This window comes from Phalaenopsis equestris, unplaced genomic scaffold, assembly GCF_001263595.1.
Source record: "Phalaenopsis equestris unplaced genomic scaffold, ASM126359v1 Scaffold000416, whole genome shotgun sequence".
In the NCBI taxonomy this organism is placed as follows: domain Eukaryota; kingdom Viridiplantae; phylum Streptophyta; class Magnoliopsida; order Asparagales; family Orchidaceae; genus Phalaenopsis; species Phalaenopsis equestris.
The window spans coordinates 30,776-52,143 of record NW_018164857.1 but is presented as its reverse complement, the minus strand read 5'-3'; the positions used below and the strand labels follow the sequence as shown (position 1 = coordinate 52,143).

Here is a 21,368-nt window from a genome sequence, read left to right as displayed (position 1 = left end):
GATCCTGGGTATTTCATGCAATTTCTCAATTTCTCTGAAGTACAAGTCGTATGTACAAGGCATTCAGTGTCCTGTGGCATAGTACAAAACGTGTCGTCGTCGAGAATCAATCCATGATGACCGTGACCGAATCCTTATTTGTTGTGCCTCGAAAGTCCCACAACAAATCCATGCTAAGTCCACAGCTCCTCTAATACTGGTAAAGGGGTGTATAGCCCTATATTTTGTCCCCTTATTTTTTGCCATATGACAAGTCTTACATTGTCTGATGTGTCGTTTTATATTTCTTGCTAGTCAAAGCCAAAAGAAGTGTTCTCTCATGAATGCAGAAGACTTGTCCCTGCCAAAAATGCCCTGAAAGGCCTCCACTATAGCTCTCCTGAAAAATAGACTCCCTCAGTCAACATCTAGGAACGCGCAATTTACTCTAGTAGAACAAGTAACCCTCAATTATGTAGTACTACCCAGTGGGCTTCTCCGGATATTGTTCCCAATTTTTTTTTGGAAATTCTTGTCTGTCTCATAAAGCTGCTTTACTACCTCAAAGTCCACGAAGCAAGCCTACATCACAATGATCAGCAAGTGTCGGTGGCTCAGCGCATCTGCTACACGGTTTGGACTCCCGCCTCGTGCTTAATGCCAATAACTCTACCCAAGTCGCGTGTCGGCCCTTCAATTATTCTGATTGTTCAAGAATTTCAAAGCTTCACGGTTCATGAATAGCGTGAACTCACTTGTCAGCAGGTAATGGCCTCAGTGCTCAAAAGCTCTCACTATAGCATAAAACTCCTTGTCACACGTCAAGTATTTTCTCCTGGAATCATTTAGTTTCTCACAGAAAAAGGCGGTGGGGTTACCTCCCTGACTAAGCAATACTCATATTCCCATGTTGGATGCATCGCATTCTACATTGAACAACTTTTGGAATGCCTTCTCTTGCTTTCTCACTTGCCTTTAAATAGTGGATTTAATGAGATTAAAAATTTTATGGAATTGAGAAAGATTTGAGAGTTTTATTGTAAAATCATTTTGAAGTGTTTTCACGGATAGTTTAAGGTGTTCTTCAAAGTATGAATCCCTCGAAGCTTCCATTTGCATGATCACCATGTTTCTCAATCGTTATATTAGTTCAGCATTGAACTTTTTTGTATATTTTGTAATCTTTCTAGAGTACAAATTGTAAGCTAACAGATAGCCATAAGTCAGCCACTGAAATTTTGAAAAAATTTTGGTTGACTTTTACAAAACTTATAAGTGTTGAGCAATATTTAAAAAGGTGAATTTGAGAACTAAGACATTTTGTCCTAGGAAGGCGAGGCATAAGCCCTCTTAAGGTTCGAGGAATAAACCTCGAAATAAAAGAATTAAAATCTCATAAAATTAAATATAATTCATAAATATGACAAAACAACAACATATTTGTTTCATTCATCATTATAAAGAGATCAATCATAAATCCTAATCTTAAATGTTACCATAAGACAAAAAGTTTGAAACAAGATTTTAAGCTTTAAAGTACTCATTTAGAATTTAAATGCCACAAAGATCATAATCCTTAGTGACCTCATCATCATTTTCATCATCTTTGAAAGTATCATCATATGTAATAATTCTATCATTCTCAAATTTTGTATTATCATCTTCAAAATTGTCTTCAATTATCAATCCTTTTCTCTTAATCCCTATATCATTTAAGATTGAATTCAACATTTATTTTCAAATAAAATAACAAATTAATAACTCAATTAAGTAATCATTATACTTAAATTACTCTTGCTTTTTTGAAGCTCAAACCCCATATTTCCTTTCATTATACTTAAATTACTTTTGCCCTTTTTTTTTTTTTTAATAGAAACCGTTTGAATGTTTAAATTCTCATCTTCACCTATATTCACAACAAATCTTTTCATTGGTCGCCAAATTCCTCGATCAAGAAAAAACAAATGACTTTTACTGTTGGAGACATCATATTGAAAAATCACAATAAGAGCTATTCTCAACCATCTCTTTCATATTTCTTTGTACTATTTCTTTTGAGATGACATACTTTTTTAAATATTTAACATATTCCTTAATAACATCCGACATTTTCTCACATGCTCCAACATAGTTGAATGATCTTTAAATCTTTTAACACCAACAGCAAATCATTTGTCACAAAATTTATATTTAAAGTAAACATATCCCTTCTTTGTACCTTCTCTGGCACTTCAACGTGACTGCCATACTTTCAAGTTGGATCTCTTCTTCTTGCAACACCACCCATTCTAATAAAATAATAATAATAACAATATCATTTAATAAAAATATAATGGGTTTAATAATAATATAATAGTTTTGGAATAGGAAAATTCACATACAGGAAAAAAATAATTAAAGATAAAATAAGTATAAATGAAACATGCAAAACTCTTGTAATCAAACCCATGCCTCATGCTATAACTAATTAGCATTGTTAAATCAAGCACATGCATAAAGCTTTAAATAAAATTCATGCTAAGCATACAACACTACTCTTTGATTAACATTATTAAAAATTTAAAAGCTAAGGAAATAAATTAAATTATTAAACAAAATTATTTAAGAAAGAGGACTATCTTAGATGTCTCAGATTATATCAAATTAGCATTACATTTATCAAAAAAATTTATCATAAACCTACATGAGCATTACAACTTCTACCTTTTTTTTTTAAGCTTAATAAAATATAAACTAGCTATCAAGCAAGTTTAAGTAAGTACTACTTAGTATTTAGGAAAACTACTGCTAATTAGTTGTGATTTACTACTAAACATTAGGTACTTAAATGCACACGACAAACATAATTTAGGTCATCTAAAGCACAGAAACAAAGCAGAGCTCTCCTATTCAACCTACAATGTGATCATATTCAATTGATTAATCGGATATATTTGACAAAATTGCTTGTAAAATTAAACAAAACTAATCTACAAATTATTAAAACCCCAACAACAATAAAAGGCAAATAGAAATTATTACTAAACTCTAAACCAAATACATAGAGATAATCATAACACAAGAAAGCACAAACTCGTTTCCATATGACCATTGCCATAAATATCCTTTTAGCAAAATAATCTTTAAAAACATATTAAAAAAAATTAAGAAATTATTATCTATAAAAGTAATCCTGAAAAACTAAATTTATATTTAAGTGACCAAACATCACAGGAAGATAAGGCAAACAAGAGAAAGTCATGAAGAAGAGGAAGACTCTGATTAACATTAAAGAACACACTCGATAGAAAAGCTCTAATGGGTTGAGGTTGTCAGGCTTAGGCTAACGGGCTCAAGAAGAGAGAATGACGCTCAACAAAGAGCCAAATTAGAAGTTGCTACAAAAAATGGGCTTGGGACGATGCTTGACAGAGAAACAAAGGGTTTAAAAAAGCAGAGAACAAACCCTAACCCCTGTGAGGGCTGCTCAATTGTGTGTGGGTGTATATTGTATAAAGGCATAATATTGGATTAAATATATTAATAATATAAGCATATAAATTAACATAATTAAGAAAATGAGGTGCTACCTACCTCTAGCACCTCAAGGCATTGCATCTCAAGGCGTGCATCTTATTGCTAAAAGGCATAAGCCTCACCTGTACCAATGAAAATTAGGACATAAAGCACTCCTGCGACTCAATTCAAGACTCAAGGCTCACGCCTCAAACATTTTTTCAAAACCGTGATGATGAGTATTGGAGGACTTGAAGAAGCATTGTAATGTAAAGTTTGGATTAAGGAGCATTAATCATGATGATTAGTCGTCTGGATTAAAGCACACCTGTAACTTTCTTCATTGGCTCAATAAAATAAGTTTTTCTACTTAATGGTTAGTCAAATTCCAAGAAAGTGAGTGTGTATGCATAGATGTATGCTAGTTCGGTGCTAAACAATGTAAAAATATCTTGTATTCATTTTTTTTACAGCAGTTTTCTTTAGATTCCTACAAATTTGCTTTATCATCGTTTATGCTTGAATGTTCATTTGGTGATTCAAATCTCAAGACATTTGTGCTCGTATATAAAGTAGATATACTTGTTTGTGCTTAAAGTTAGATGCTCACATATAGCATAGGTAAATTTGTGTCGTATCAATGTTATTGTGGACATTTGTTTGTGATCGCTTATGTGGCTACATATTTAGAGGTTGTTCTAGTTGATTACAAGATTATGTAATAGTAATAATGTGTAATGTATTTTTATTATGCTTAAAACTTGAACACTCTTATATTAAGTTATCACATCTTCTATAAATCTTAAATATCTAATTATATGTTTGTGTGTTTGGTTTAATAATATTCCACGAGTTCAGAGGAGTGTTCAAGCTGAAAATAATTTCAAAAGAAATTCTACAGCATCCATCGCCAATGCTCCCTCCAATCTTGGTCAGCCGACATTCCACACCGTTTCTAATTTATAAATTTACGTAGTTACATAGGTTTGGTGCTACAAATGGATAGAATTGTTCTCCTCCATGCAAGTACTCTGGGTTATACTGCCAAAGTGTTATAACGGGACTTAATATCTTTTCAAGAAGTCAGGTAGCTGTTTAAGCTTTTAAATTTAAATGCAACTATTTGAAAGGCTCAACCAAAAACAGAGATATAGCCCAAGGAATAGCCCAAGAAAAATCTAAATGAATGAAAAAAATGAGCATACGAGTAGGCTCAGATACTTTTTTAAGACCACGGAATCAATAGCTTCACATCCAGAAAAACCAGTAACAGTGATTTCAAATAGTGAAAATCCAAATAAAAAAAATTGTGAAAATACAAAAGCTTCTGCATTACTGTAGCCGCAACCTAACGCCAGTTTCCAAACTGTTCACATTCATTCTTTCGTTTTTGCTTTCCATGAATTGCAAGACAAAAAAAAGGAACACAAGAAAATGGATTTTATATAATGAACTCTGATTTTACCTTCCGGTCAAGGAAGAAATTTCTGGCAGTTCCACAGGAAGTAGATGTGCATCTGATGCCAAGGAAACAAGAACTTTTACAGAAAACTGAAAAAAGTTAGGACAAGTAAAGAAGCAAAATAAAGAACAGTGAAGGAAAAACAAAATACAGGTTCTCAAAAAGAATTCAACCCATGTTTATCATTGTTAATCAATGACCAACTGTAGTACCCGATTTTGCCCACATTAGGTAAGACTTTGATTATTTTAAAATATGCCTAATTTTTTCTCACCTCTCGAATGCGATGATACCGGAGTTAACCCAAACCACGATCGAAATGAAAATACCATAGGGTTACAAACAAAGACTGTTGACACTAGAAAAATAATCAAAACAAACATAAAAGACACCCTACGATGAGAGCGAAAGTGGTGAACACTTAAAGAGCAATTCTGGCAGAGACGACAGCAAATCTGGCGGCTTGGATAAATTTGGGGAAGCGAGGAAGGGTAGATAAACACTACCACAAGACGAGTTGCAGCCGGAGCACCTTTTCACCTTCGGAACAACGCTTAAAAGGACAAACATGGACGTCGACGGCGCTGCTGACAGAAAACTCAGCAAAAACTAATCCTAAACAAAGCAAAGAATATATTTATAATTGTAGAAGAGGAGGACTTGGGTGTCAACACTAACCCAAATAATTGGGCCAACCGGTTCCCTTGACCCCTCCCTGAACCGATCCAGCTGTCCCAGTTGGACTAACCATCGGTTACGTAAAGCCCCGTCAAGTGCCCAAATTGTTTTTATAAAAAAGTACATTTTGTGTCGATCAATTTGAAGTATATTTTAATTATTAATATATTTTATTTAATAAAATATAAAATATTAACTTAATACTACTTTTATTACCTAATTAAATTAATTAAATCCCATTATTAGTATCTAGCATTGTAGCAAATCCACTTTGCAAACCATTTTAACGGTTGTGACTAAGGAGCACAAGTTTTTTCTCTTTTCCCCGCATTCAATTTGCCTTCTTTCGCACTTTCATTTTTCATGTGCTTGGGCATTCCACAATCCCAAAACTATGGTGGGAATCGGTCAGGCGCTGAAGGGCAGCAGAGAGGTGAAGCTCTCAGGTAAGTCAATCTTGCGGGAAATAGACAAAGAAAGATGAGAAAAGAAAGGGGAGAAGATTTTGGGAGAAAGTTATAGTTGGGGTAAGAATGTCATATAATCTTTTGATTTAATCCTTTAATTCCCTAATTTCATCTGTTCATTGCCTTTCTCACGTCCTGGTAACTGTAGCTGGGGGCGGAACCGTGATAGTAGTGCAGTTGACGTGATTGAACCATTTTTTTTACGCGATTCAGCTAGGAGATTAATTTTTGGGAGGAATATAAGTATTTGGAGGGGGCTCATACATACAATAAATGTCAAATTTTGATAACTAAGCAAAATATTTAATTGTCATATCATTAAACTAATAATTCCTTTCGATTATATTGTAATGCAGTATGTTAAATACATTTTTCAGTAGGTGGTAGGATAAGAAATTGGGGAATAGGGAGAGCACAGGTTGGTATGAGAAGTCAATTTCAAAAAAATATGTAACCGAGTTTATAACATGTTGAATTATGTTTAAATTAAGAATTCCTAAAATTTTAAGGGGGGCTTGTGATTCCAGGCAATGTATTCTAGACAATGAGCTCGAGGATTATAATGTGTAATATATTGGTATTAGATTGTATATAAAATTTTTGCATGTTGTTGAAATTTTTGCATGTTGTTGAATACGTGCATATATTATAAAAAAAAAAGCTCAAGTAAACCCTACTAATTTTATTGTTTTTATTGAATTTGTAAGGTATTAATTAAACCAATTGTGCGCATGTATACTTGTACAATTATATATGCATATGAAAAATGATCTTTAACAAGTAAAATGATTAAGAAAATGACACGTGTTATGATAAGTAGATTATTATACAAATGAGCAGTTCAGGTAAAGATTTCCCGACTACTGATATTTAAGCTAGAATAGATCTATTGGTATCAGGAGGTTGTTGATAATTATTATGCTAGGAGATGACCAACATTTACTAGTAGTTGTGATAGCTGATGGGCTGAGTGATGACCCAAAGAAAAAAATTAAGTCAAAGCCTCTGTAGCTACAAATGACATTCCAAAGATGATAGATATTGAGTATAAAGCAGTTAAAAAAAATTCATAGATTTGTGCAAGGGATGAATGAAATACATGTTTGTTATAATTTATTATGCTTACTGCTTCTACACTCTTTTTTACATAGTTCATGTGATTAAAGCATACTTATTTTGTACTTTTGTCACTCATATTAGTCAAAGGTAAAAATACACGTTATTTTATTTTCGTCAATAAAATCATACTTTAACACTGCTTATGCTCCTCAAGTAGGTTTGAATATAGGATCTAAAGATAAATTCTGAAAAGACTTAAAAGACTTAATACAAATGATACCTCTTCAAGAAATAATTTTTATTGGAGAAGATTTAAATGGACATGTGATAGAATGGCAGAAGATTTTAGAAATATTCATGGTACCTACGGCTTTGGAGTGACTAATGAAGAAGATAGAGCTATTTTAGATTTAGATTTAGCGTGTGATTTTTTTATTATTAATATTTTATTGATAGAATGGCAGAAGATTTTAGAAATATTCATGGTACCTACGGCTTTGGAGTGACTGATGAAGAAGATAGAGCTATTTTAGATTTAGATTTAGCGTGTGATTTTTTTATTATTAATATTTTATTCAAGAAAAGAGATGAGCGTCTTATTACTTATAAGAATGGATCCAATAAAACACAAATTGATCATTTTATTACAAGAAAAAGAGATTGTCAAAATTATAAAGATTGTAAGGTCATTCCAAGTGAGGATTTAAGTACCCAACATCGATTATTAGTTCTAGATTTTAAAATGAAGAGTTGTAAAATAAAAACTACTAGGACTCGTCATCGTAGAATTAGATGGAGAAACTTAAAAGACACAAATAGAATAATTTTTATGATTAAACTTCAATATTTCAAAATTTGGGATGTTCATGATGAAGTAAATACTATGCGAGATAAAGTAGCAAATACTATTAAATAAGTAGCAAAAGATGTACTTGAAAAATCAAAAGAAAAGTTTCTATAAATAAAAATTTTTGTTGAAATAATAATGTGCGTGGTGGGATAATAAGGTGCAAGAAAAGATAAAATATAAGAAGTTATTTTATAAAAATTGGTTTAAATGTAAAAGTTTAAAGAACTAGAAAAAATATCAAACGGCCCGCAGGAAGTCTAAAAGAACACTAAAAAAAATATCAAACGGCCCGCAGGGAGTCTAAAAGAACAATATGTGCAGCTAAAAATTCTGCTTTTAATGATCTTTATAATAGACTAGATACTAAGAAGGGTGAAAAATATATGTATAAATTAGTCTAACAAAGAGAAAAGAAAAGTAAATATTTAACTCAAGTAAATTGTATTAAAGATGAAAATGAAAAAATATTATAAAAAAGATGAAAATCAAAAAATGTTTTTCTTAGAAAATGATATTAAACATAGGTAGGAGAGTTATTTTGATAAACTTTTTAATAAAATTTCTGAAAATATAATTGACCTTAGTGATCTTAATATCATTAATAATAATAAAACGTTTCATTTTTACTGTCGCATTAGTAAAAAAGAAGTTGATGAGGCTTTAAAGAAAACCAAGGGTAGAAAGTTTGTAGAATCTTATGATATCACAATTGAAGTATGGGAATGTTTAGGAGATTTGGGAGTTTCTTGGCTCACTAAACTTTTTAATATTATTTTAAAAACTAAAAAGATGTTTGAGGAGTGGAGGAAGAGGTTTGGTCCCATTTTTAACAATAAAGGGATGCATAAGAGTGTGCAAATTATAGAGGAATAAAGTTGATGTGTCATACTTTAAAATTATGGGAGAAGGTAATTGAACATAGGTTAAGATGTATTACAAAGATTTCTCATAATCAATTTGGATTTATGTCGGGCAAGTCTACTATGGAAGCTATGCATTTATTGAGAAGTTTGATGGAGAAGTTCAAAGATAATAAGGAGAATCTACAGTTGACTTTTATTGATTTAGAAAAAACTTACGATAAGGTTCTAAGAGATATCCTTTGGAGAGTTCTTGAGAAGAAAGGTGTTGATATGACTTATATTCAAGTCATTAAAGATATGTATACTAGAGTTGTTACTTGTGTTCAAACTTATATCTGTTGGATTAGATCAGGGATCGGCTTTAAGCCCATATCTTTTTTTTCATTAGTTATGGATGGGCTTTCTGGAGACATTTACAGGAGGATGCACCTTGGTGTATGCTTTTTGTTGATGATATCCTTCTCGTGGATGAGACGAGAGAAAAAGCCCAGAAAAACTTTGAATTATGGAGGTCTACATTGGAGTCTAAAGGCCTTAATTTGAGTAGAACTAAAACTGAATACATGGAATGTAATATTAGTAGTAGCTCTAGTGACAGAAGTGTAACTTTGGGTGATCAAATTATTGAAAGGTGTGAACGATTTAGATATCTCGAGTCTGTTGTTCAAAGCATTGATGATATAGATGGGGATGTTAATAGTAGAATTCAAGTTGGTTGGTTGAAGTGGATGAATGCTATGAGCCTTTTGTGTGATAGAAAAGTACCGCTTAGACTGAAAGGAAAATTTTTTAAGATAGTGGTGACACCTGCAATGTTCTATGGCGTTGAATGTTGGCCTTTAAAAGAGAAACATAATACTAAGTTAAGTGTTGCCGAGATGAGAATGATTAGGTAGACGAGTGGATTTACACTCGCTTTACACTTAGAGACATAATGCGAAATGAATATATCTGTGATAGAGTTGGTGTAGCTAGTGTAGCTTCTGTGACGGACAAAATTATAGAAAGTCATCTTAGATGGTTTGGTCACAATAAGCGTCGACTATCTGATGATCCGATTAGGAGAGTAAATGTTTTAGATTAGACTTATGTTAAGAAAGGCAGAGGTAGACCTAAAAAAACTTAGGCTTATTGTATAAAAAATGATCTTAATTTATTAGAACTAAATGAAAATATGACACTAAATAGTACGCAATGGAGAAAAAGGATTCATGTAGCCGAGCCCACGTTGTGGGATTAAGGCTTTGTTGTTGTTGTTATTGTTGTACTCCTATATGTTATTGATTATAAAAGAAAGGTAATGATCATCAGAGTGATCAGCCAGTTGAGCCTTTGTACATCTTTTAAATTATAAAATTTTGGAAGCATTCTGAAGACTTTTGGGGAATGTACTTTTATATGATTAATGTTCAGCAACTCTGCATATGTTTTACGACATGCTGATGCATGTTTAATCATATGAGAAAACGAATGAAATTCAAATTGAATTGGATTGTGAATGTTTGCAACGAATGAGTGAAACCAATTCATGGCCCACTTAGTCCTGAGTTGTGCAAATCAAAAATAGGCTTGATGAGAATCATGTCTAGTTGAGTCATCCACCACTATTGTATTATTATTTGACCCTAAGAGGGGTCAACTGTGTTGTGACACCAATAATGCAAAATTTTGAAAACATTAAGTTTTGAGATCAATTTTATAGCAATTTAAAATTGTTACATTAAGTTTTGAGATCAATTTTATAGCAATTTAAAATTGTTAATATGCGAAGTAATAGGAATTTTTGGTTGTTTGCATGGTAACTATGTACCAAGCAAATTAAAAAAATAAATTTGAAGAGAGATTATAAGTCAAAATCATAGCACATAAGATTACTTTGCATTTAGCATTCACCAGATTCGCAAAAACATTTTCAAGGAAATTTGTTTTTTTTCCCGGCAAGCTAATTAAAATAACTTCACAACGAGTAATAGAATTTAAACAAAGGCTGCATTTACAATTTAAGAAATTAAAAAAAAAACTATCATTTTGCTGAAAGTATAAAGCTGAGCAAAGAATAAAAAAAGAGGTCGATGTAATATAATTTATCAAGTTGATTATTCAGCCAAATTAGCTCACAAAGGTCCTTATAGATCAATAACAAAAATGTCAAACCAAACTATAAAGGAGTTAAACAAGACCAGTTTTAGACCTATCTTGAAGTTAACCCATTTAAATCTCTTCCAATAAAAATTCTTTCTAGATATATCATTCGTATTAATTCTTCTAAGTCATTCGAAAGTTTTCTTTTGAACTTATATCTAAACCTACTTGAAGAGCATAAATACTTATAACATTAAGAATTTTAGTAGCAACAACAATCTTTAGGATTATAATTCTATCTCCAATTCTATTAATTTTTACAATATTATCTTTCAAAATCTTAACTATAATTACACCTACATTATTTTAGTGTGACTCATGCCTGAATACCAAAGTTTAAAATTTAAGCTGTCAATATCCTTAGATTTTTTCCAACCCATTTAGTTACTTGAATGCATAAAATATTTATCTTCCTATCAACCATAATATTTATTAATTATATTAATTTACTCTTAAAAGTATATATATTCCAAGATCCTATCTTAACATTAATTTTGTGGACAAATTTTTTTGTCCACATCCGTCCATAAGGTTAAAACCCTATTTTATGTAAAACTACAACTAGGTGACGATGGAGCGTATAAAATTTAAATCAATGTGAAAAAAACAATTATACTTATTTTATCCATCAACCAATCAATATTTTGAATGCCCAGACAAGGAGTTCTCCATATTACCCTATAAAGAATGAGATTATACTTAATATATTTAAATTTAATCCCATAAATTTTAAAAATTTAAGCTCCTGAATTTACCTTTCACCAAATTAAAAAACTTAGAAGTATTTCAAATATACTACATTTCAATTAAATTATATTCGTTTTATATATTTTCTTTTTAACAAACCAAACAGCCCATAGGTAAATAGAAACTATTAGGCAGCAAAGCCTACAAACCCAAGAAATCCTCCATTTTATTGATCTCAATGCTACCAAGTGAAGGGATATGGGAAAAGAAGCCGAATCAAGTTAATTATAGCCAAGACCAAAAGCTCAAGAGTAGATTAATTGTAGGAATTGTGCATATCAACCAATGAAGTGATGTAGGTAATTGTTTTAGCTATTCTGCTAAAGGGATAATCGATTGTAGTCTGAAAAAATAAATAAATAAAAATTTAGAAAGCACGTGCTCTTTTTAATAAAATTACATCAATATGACGTTGGATATGAACATTCATTCAAATGCAAAAGGATTCCCATCACGGTATTTTGGAACTTAACACACCGATACATAAGATCTGTACAGCCAAACAAGAACATAACTGAATGTATGCCGTGTCTTCAGGAAGGCAAGTTATGAAAAGTTGTCGGAGCATGGTAAATTAAATATGCCAAGAGGAGGGATAAGGAAAGCAGCAGAAGCCAAAAATTTTTCTTGCAGATGCAGCACCATACTGCGAAAATGTGCAGAAAGAACTGGCACAAAATAAGATTCTAAGGCAACCATGAGCCTGCCGCCCTGTCGATCTTTGATCTGTCCAGCTACACATTCCTCTAACTGAAAAGTTGTGGATGAATGGATATATGTGAGGATCCCAGGAACTGTTCAGTTGATCCAAGCCCAAACTGAACATCATCAGCATAGATCATCAAAACACCACTACAATGTCGAAGAATGCATAGAGACATCAAGAATAGAAGCAAAACATGAGAATAGTTTGGACAGTTGACACATCATAAATCCTACCCCAACATGATTCAAGTATTAATTATGCTACACAAATATTTCATTGTCATATCCAACACCTTAGAAAAGTCATATATTTTCTTTCAAAAACATGAAATCAGAAAATTTCAGTACAAAATTGGTTCCCTCCCATGTTCTGCTGATAAATTTTCAACAAAAACGTTCAAAAACATGTTTCCTACTAAGGATTCAACTTCCATAAGAAATGGTACAAGATTCAGAAGAATTAATCATTAGCAATGTAATTCCACATAATAGTTTAAATGTGTTGAAGAATTAGGAAGATTGGTTAAGGACAAAAACATGATTTTTTTTGTCTTATTATACGAATGATCAAAACAACAAAACATGTTCCCTAATAATGATCCAACTTCCATAAAAAATGGTACAAAATTCAGAAGAATTAGTCATTAGCAATGTAATTCCACAGAATAGTTTAAATGAGTTGAAGGATTAGGAAGATTAGTGAAGGACAAAAACATATTTTTTTTGTCTTATTATAAGAATGATCACAACAACAAAACAAAAAAAATGGTCTCTTGATATATAACATATTCTTACCTAACGCTGGAGGCCTTGAAGCAAAGTGTAGTGAACCTAATGTGTTTGATTCTGAGAATGCAAGCAATGCCATGCGCCCCATAGGATCCCAAGCAGCACCCTATCAAGAAAAGCAAAATTTGCATCAAGTTGTCTTCCATGCAAATATAACCAGTTACACTATGATTATAGGAGGAGAATGCAACAGAAAAGGATGGTTGATTACATAAATTCAGTAAAACTCGGAACTTCAAGCATGCGTGTATTGCCAAAAAATTTATTACAAAAAAGAAAAATATTTAAACCATTTAAATTATTGTTGAAGGTTAGGAGGGATAAATGATAAGCTTGGGTAACGGCACGTTCAAAATGATTTGCTTAGAATAAATTTAAGGAAAATTTATATACATACCACTCAATTCCTATGTATTTACATATCTAACTCCTAAACTTCATTTATGGCATGCATCTTACCTTATCTATGCATGAAAGGGTGTATTTCACCTTTTTTTAAGTTAAAAAGGTGGTATTTTTTATGTGAGATGAAAGATTTGAATGGTAAAAGTGCAAAAAGTAAATTTAAGATGTTAGATATGTAAATCCATAGGAATTGGGTGGGTCTAACTAATATCTCAAGCAGTATGCAAGAAAAATGAATGTAAAATGAAAATTCACAAAGCCGAACTCAATTGGGATAAGAAATTTAATGATGGTGGTGATGAAGATGAAGATCAAAAGAGTTTAATGAACTATTTTTGAAGGCCTTAAATAAGTCAGCATAGTTGTTCAGACATAACTCACCGTGACATACCCACCAGTTGAAGACCACGGTTCTGATGTCCATGTGTTAGTCTCCCAGAGATAGAATGTTCCATCACTGGTAGTCAACAATGAAATTGAAATTCACAACCAAATTATTCTACACAAAAATTTCACCATAAAGTAGCATAAAAAACTAAGGAAATGTTGCACATACCTCATTGTAGTTAGGAGATAATCTCCAGTTGGTGACCACTTTAAAATAGATACAGCCCCCAATCCTCGTCGTATTGGTGTTCCTGCACCTAAAGATTAAAATTGGATTTTTCAAAATCAGGAAACAAGCACAGAAAAATAAATGAAAATAATATGAAACAAGGATGGGGGAATTCATAAATGAAGTTAGGGTAATGCACAACTGTTAACATTACACAAATTTTTGGTTTGCATCTATTAAATCTTAATTAACACCCTTATATCATTTCTTTAATGTTAGAAGTTATATTAGGAAATAATTTATTCATGCGAGAAGTTATGAGGAATAAATTATTTCCTTAGATCAAGGAGTTATTTCATTTCCTATTTTATATTTATTTTATTGGATTAAGAACTATTTCCTTTCCTATTTTAGGCTTTCCTATTTTATGCTAATTCATTTATCTTCTAATAATTAATATGAATTGATTATTAGAAATATTAGGTGATATATCTTTTCTTTCATGTTATTTTCTTTTTATTGGCTTTCCTATTCTATGATTCATGTAAGGGTTATTTATCCCCCCTTTCATATCAATAAAATAGTCATGTTTTATTCCGCATTATTCTGAAATTCAACATGGTATCAGAGTCAAATTCACTACCGTAGCCTCCGATCCTCCCTCCAAAGCCGCGGGACTCCCTTTCTGCCATCTTTCCTGTGGGAAGGGAAGGGCATTGTCTCTCCCCTCTCTCACACATTCTTCGCTCAGTCTTCAAGTTCTCCTTAGAGATGGAGGCGACGAACTACGAAAGAAAAAGTATTCTAGTCGTTAATAAGGGAAGCAGCGCTATCTGAGATGGAGGGAGCAGAAGGTGAGAGGACCGAGTAGTGACCTCTTGGTTGCAATTTTCTCACGGATCGGAGTAGCAAATCTTATAGCCGGTTTGTCATATGTGTGCTCAGTGTGGCGGTATGTTGTGGGGGATCCATTTTGCTGGTGTGTGCTCAACTTCGGAAGTAGGAATGATATTTCTCACCGTCTAAGTTGTCGGCGCGATGAAGTCGTCTACTTCGTCGATCTGTTTGATTCCGCCATCATCTGAAGTGAAGAGGTTGAAAAACAACATAAACTTGGAGAGAAAATTCGTTCCTTCTTATTGATGCAATACTCGGTAGGTACATTTACATATAGGAATCCCACCTCCTAGATAAGGAAAATAACTAAATATGTTACATTATTTCCTATTACATTACAATGCTAATTAAGCATGATTTTTACAGCTACCAAATAATATATAGAAGGAAGGATAATAAATTGTGTATAAGAGGAAAGAAAATAAATTCTGTAATTCAAATCAGATCTTTTAGCACTCCCCTCAAGTTGGCATGAATATATCTTTCAGAGACAGCTTGCACGCTAAACCGTCAAACTGTTTTCTGTGAAAACCTTTTGTTAGAATATCCGTCGCTTGGTAGTTGGAAGGAACATGCACCATGCAAATATCTCCTCTGTCATTTTTTTTTATGAAGTGTTTGTCTATCTCCACGTGCTTTGTTCTATCATGAAGGACAGGATTGTACGCGATGGCGATGGCGATGACAGACTTATTATCACAGTACACATTTATTGGTGGTGGACTATGAATTTTTAACTGCTTGAGAATTCTTCTAATCCATATAACTTCACATATCCCATAAGCCACATATCTGAATTCAGCTTCAGCACTGCTTCTTGTCACGACACTTTACTTCTTACTCCTCCAGGTTATTAAGTTTCCTCCTAGAAAAGTGCAGTACCCTGAGGTTGACCTTTGAGGTTGGGTTGACCTTCTATCTGTAACACTCCCAGCCCAATCTACATCTGTAAATGTTCCATCTGTAAGTGCTCATTTTTCTTGAACAATAGTCCTCTTCTGAGCATTCCTTTCAGATACCTAAGAATCAGATACACAGTCTCCAAGTGATGAGTATTTGGAAAGTGCATAAACTGACTTGTCATGCTTACGGCAAAGGCTATATCAGGACGAGTGTGTGACAAGTAGATTAGTCTTCCCACTAGTCTCTGATATTGTTCTTTATTAACATCATCTATTCTGTCTCACTTGTAACATTTTCTTTGGTTCAATCGAGATTTCAGCTGATTTGCACCCAAGCATTCTGGTTTCGCTAAGTAAGTCGAGTGCATACTTTCGCTGATTAATAAAGATTCCCTTCTTAGGGCAAACTCAATACCGAGAAAGTACTTTACAGCTCCTCCCTTCTTAGATCTGGCAAACTCAATACCGAGAAAGTACTTTACAGCTCCAAGATTTTTCTAGATTTTTAATCTCGAATTCTATGGCCAATCTTTCTTTCAATGTCTCAATTTTCGTAGTATCATTTCCTGTAAGGATAATATCATTGACATAGACAATGATTATAGCGAGTTTACCAGTTTCTGAATGTTTGTAAAACAGAGTATGATCAGCTTGACTCTGAGTGTATCTATATTTTGTAATCACATTTCCAAACTTCACAAACCAGGCGCGAGGAGATTGTTTGAGCCAATACAAGAATTTTTTCAATCTGCACACCTTGTCTTCTCAAAACTTCTTCTCAAATCCTGATGGAAGATCCATGAATACCTCCTCTAATTCACCATTTAGAAAAGTGATTTTAACGTGAAACTGATGTAAGGGTCAATCACGGTTTGCTGCTATGGACAGTAGAACACGAATAGAATTGATTTTGGCTACCGAAGCGAATGTCTTTTGATAGTCAATTCCATGAGTTTGAGTGAATCATTCGCTACTAATCTCGCTTTGTATCTTTCGACACTCCCATCAGCTTTGACTTTAGTAGTGAAGACCCATTTACACCCAACAGTAGACTTATCTCTTAGTAAAGCAACAACTTCTCAAAAGAGCATCAATCTCTTCCTTCACTGTTATTCTCCAATTTAGATTACTGTGAGCTTCCTGTATTGTTCTGGGTTAAGACAAATTAGAAATTTTTGACAAAAAAACTTGATGTTCGTGTGAGATTTTTTTGTAAGATAGGTATTTCGAAATGAGATGTTTGGTAGTATAAGGAAGTGTTCCTTTTCAAAAGGCTATAGTAAGATCTAGATTCATAACCTCTGAATCTTGAGTTTCTGTTGGTGAAAAAATAAGGTCAGGATTAGAAATTACATGTGTTTCTTAAGGATCATCATTCGGTTCTTCAGATTGGGAGGGAGCTAAAAATTCAATTTGGACATTTTTCCTTTTATGGAGCACCTTCCTGAGGTTCTGCTGTTGTATTATGCAGTATTTCTCCCCCTGTATTAGACAAGATAATTTCAGCGTCTCTTGACTAGGTTTCTCTTGGGTTTTATTATTTTCAACAACTATTTCTGGTTCATTGTTTTCAAGGACTTCAGGTGTACTTAGTGTTAGAACAACTCTTGGTAATGGAATAGAAACTTGCCAAAAATCATCTTCTCCATCTATATTATACTCCCCCTGAAGTGAATTTTTGTGAAAGAAGGGAATTTTTTCCATAACGATCACATCCATACTAATGTACGTTTTTTGGTGACGGGATTAAAGCATTTGTAAGCCTTTTTGTTTGAAGCATATCCAAAGAAAATGCATTTTTCAAATTTTGGATCCAATTTTGATCAAAATTTATTCGGAATATGGACGAAACATGTGCATCCAAAGATTTTTAAAGGAATATTTGAAGACATTTGTAAAATTGCAAAACTATTTTTCAGTTTGTTTAGAGGAGTTGTATATTGTAAAACTCGATTTGGCATTCATTGTATTAAATAAGAAGCTGTTAAAATAGCGTCCCAGCATAAATATTTAGGAACGTTCATTGAAAACATAATAGTCCGAGCAACTTCAAGTAAATGTCTATTTTTTCTTTCAGCAATTTCATTTTGTTGTGAAGTGTCACAACAAATGAATTGATGACTTATATCTTTATTTATTAAAAACTCTCCTAAACATTCATTAAAGTATTCAGTTCCATTGTCAGTTATAAGGATGCATATTCTAGTTTCAAATTGAGTTTCAATCATGTTGTAAAAATCTTTAAAAAGTTTTTCAACTTCTGATTTTTTGCTTATAAGATAAACCCAATATATTCGGATGTGATCGTCAATAAAAGTCATAAATTCCATTTTTTCATATCATGTTTTAACTTTTGAAGGTCCCCAAACATCACTATGGATCATGAAAAAAAATTTTGAAGAACAGTAAGGTTTTGGAGCAAAATTTATGCGATGATTTTTTGTCAAATAACATGTTTCACATTGAAGTAAAGCACAATTAACATCATTAAACAAATTAAGAAACAAATCTCTTAAATAAGAAAAACTTGGATGGCCTAGTATAAAATGTGATTCCATTATTTTTTCTAATGTAGGGTTCGAACTTATACTGTTATAAGTTTGAACCATTTTTTTACTAAAATCAGTATCCTCAAAGTAGTAAAGTCATCCTATTTTTTTAGTTTTCTCAATCATCATCCCCAACTTCTGATCCTGGAAAACACAAGAAGATTCATAGAAAATTACACGGCAGTTAGAATCCTTTGAAAGTTTGCTGACGGATAGAATGTTATATTTGAGTTTTGGAACATGGAGTACAGATTTAAGGTCTATAATCTTGGACAGGTTAATGTTTCATTTTCCAGCAATGGAAGAGAAACTACCGTCAGCAATACGAACATTTTCATGGTCAGAACATGGGATGTTGAATCAAAAAAATTGTGTAAATTTGGCATATGATCAGAAGCTCTTGAATCAATAATCGAAGGGTTTAGTTTTCTATTTGCATGTACCATCTAGCAATTTGGAGTACCAGTAGCCAGACTAGGGTTTAGCAGATTCAGGAGTTGATCGAATTGCTCTTTGCTAAATGAGCTGGTTTGTTCGGCGGCAGCATTTACAGTAGGTGGCTTGCGTTTGTTTATTGACTTCCAATTTGCAGGTTTACCGTGGAGGTACCAGCAGATTTCTCTAGTGTGTCGTCGTCTGTTGCAATGATCACACCAGACCCGGGTTTTCTCCTCATTCATCTGTGAATATGGAACAGTCCACTTGCTGATATGAAACTCAGAATGGAATGTCGAGGTCTCAGGTTTGCTGTTAGGTGTGGATTTCTTGTTGAGCATCACTACTCTTCAAGTTTATTCGCGGCAGACTTCCGAGAAAGCCTCATGGATTGAAGGCATGGGACTTCTCTGGGACTTCTATTGAAGGCATGGGACTTCTCCCAATAATTCTGCCCCTAACCTCGTCAAACTCCTAATTAAGTCCAGCAAGAAATTTAAAAATTCTATTTAACAATGGTCTTATACCTACTAACATCATCAGGACACTTCCACACTTGATCATTAAACAGGTCTAGGTTTTGCCATATTCTCTTCAAGGAATTAAAATATTTTGTGACAGAGTCATTACCTTGACGAATATCACCAAGTTTCACAGAAAGTTCGTAAACCTAAGATTAGTTACCCATATACGAATACATTTGGGCCACATTCTCCTAGAATTCTTTGACAGTAGAGTAAAACATGTAGTTTGTATCTATCTCTTCTTCCATAGCGTTCACCAACTATGTCATTATCATGGAATTTTCTGCATCCCAGGTTGCGTGGGATGGATCTATAATGGCTGGCTCACGGACTTCCCCTGTTAGATAGCTTATCTTCCCTCTTCCTCTAATATACATCCTAACCAATTGTGACCAGCGTAGAAAATTATCACCATTGAGACGGATTGTGGTGATCTGAGCTGGATGATTTTCGGTGGTTATAGGGGAGCTTGGTGCGGACGCAGATGACAGTGTGGAAGGCTAAGTAGAGGTGACAGAATCATTTGTATTTTCAGACATGATAGAAGGCAGAGATTGTTCGGCTTTGCAGGTGTGAGCCGGAGTTCCAGCGGCTGCGCGGGAAGAGGAAAAAGAAGAAGGCTGCGCAAGTGGCGGTCACAGGTTTCGCGAATTTAGGATAGGGGAAGGTTAGAGGTTTCATGAATTGCGAATTTGTGTGCAGCGAAGCAAATTAGAGCAGCGGCGACGAAACAGAAAGCTACGGCTTTTGCAATTCAGAGCAACGGCGACGGATTTTGCAATATTTCGGGAATTTGAAGGAAGAAGACTAAGGTTTTCCGGAATTTTTATTCCCGCTTTGATACCATGAAAAACATCGTAAACTTGGAGAGAAAATTCGTTCCTTCTTACTGATGCAAGACCCGGTACCTTTACATATAGGAATCTCACCTCCTAGATAAGGAAAATAACTAAATAGGTTACAATTATTTCTTATTACATTACAAGGCTAACTAAGCATGATTTGTACAGCTACCAAATAATATATAAAAGGAAGGATAATAAATTATGTATAAGAGGAAAGACAATAAATTCTGTAATTCAAATCAGATCTTTCAACAGAGAGCATCGACTCTGTCTACTTCCCAATCTTTTCCGACGAGATAGATCTTGAAAATGTCACAAACAGGTGTCCAATGTTTCAATATTTCAACATGAAGAATCCTAATGTATTAGAAACTGAATTTTGCAAGGCCATTTGCAAGAATTTCTCAAGGGAATAGTTGTGGATGAGAGCTTGATCTGCCATCAGGTTCTTCAAAATGTCAATATATGTTGTGGTAATTTCATTGACTTGAAGGTTTTTTCTGATACCATGGATGAATCAATGACTTCTATCATTTGTGAATGCCTTCCACGACTTCAAAAACTTGAGAGCACTAAATGCTCAATGTCAAGAGGTGCCATCCTTACTCTGCTTGATGGGTTGAAGGAGCTTGAATACCTTGATGTCTTTGGTTATAATCCATATAGTTTGTTGGGTTACGGTACTCCTCATGATTATGGAACTACTACCAATGGTGTAGGTATTGGAGTGTATGGCGGCTACTGGAACACAAGCATATGGAAATCCTGGTGAACTTGGCGTTGGTTATGTTAGCAGACCTCCAAGTGCTTCGAGGAGTGGGTATATTTCTGTTTGCTATGGTGCAAATGCAAGGAATGGAGTTATTTTTAGACAAACATGTCAGTCTCCCAATGCTATAGCTAGAAGTATCATGTTGCAAGCTCTACTCGCATCAAATACTTTTCAAGAGCTTTTGCCTACCGCAGGCCCATTTTTGGAGTTTTTTTCCTGCAGCAGGAGTCTTTTCCTGCAACAGGAC

General features: G+C 33.5%; 1 protein-coding gene across 4 annotated transcripts in view; it reads right to left on the bottom strand.

Annotated features, from left to right (window-relative positions):
• The window catches only part of LOC110027142 (aladin), a 54,589-nt gene that overhangs the window by 13,260 nt on the left and 19,961 nt on the right, over positions 1-21,368 (bottom strand). Inside the window, exons 8-12 of one of the 4 annotated variants that reach the window (XM_020728448.1) lie at positions 14,198-14,285; positions 14,023-14,098; positions 13,243-13,342; positions 4,940-5,012; positions 2,198-2,267 (exon numbers count right to left, since the gene is read on the bottom strand). In XM_020728448.1, the coding sequence (XP_020584107.1) occupies positions 2,231-2,267; positions 4,940-5,012; positions 13,243-13,342; positions 14,023-14,098; positions 14,198-14,285 (374 nt within the window). In that variant the 3' untranslated portion in view covers positions 2,198-2,230. The remainder of the gene's footprint in view (positions 1-2,197; positions 2,268-4,939; positions 5,013-13,242; positions 13,343-14,022; positions 14,099-14,197; positions 14,286-21,368) is intronic. The other 3 variants (XM_020728449.1, XM_020728446.1, XM_020728447.1) reach the window with 3 other exon arrangements.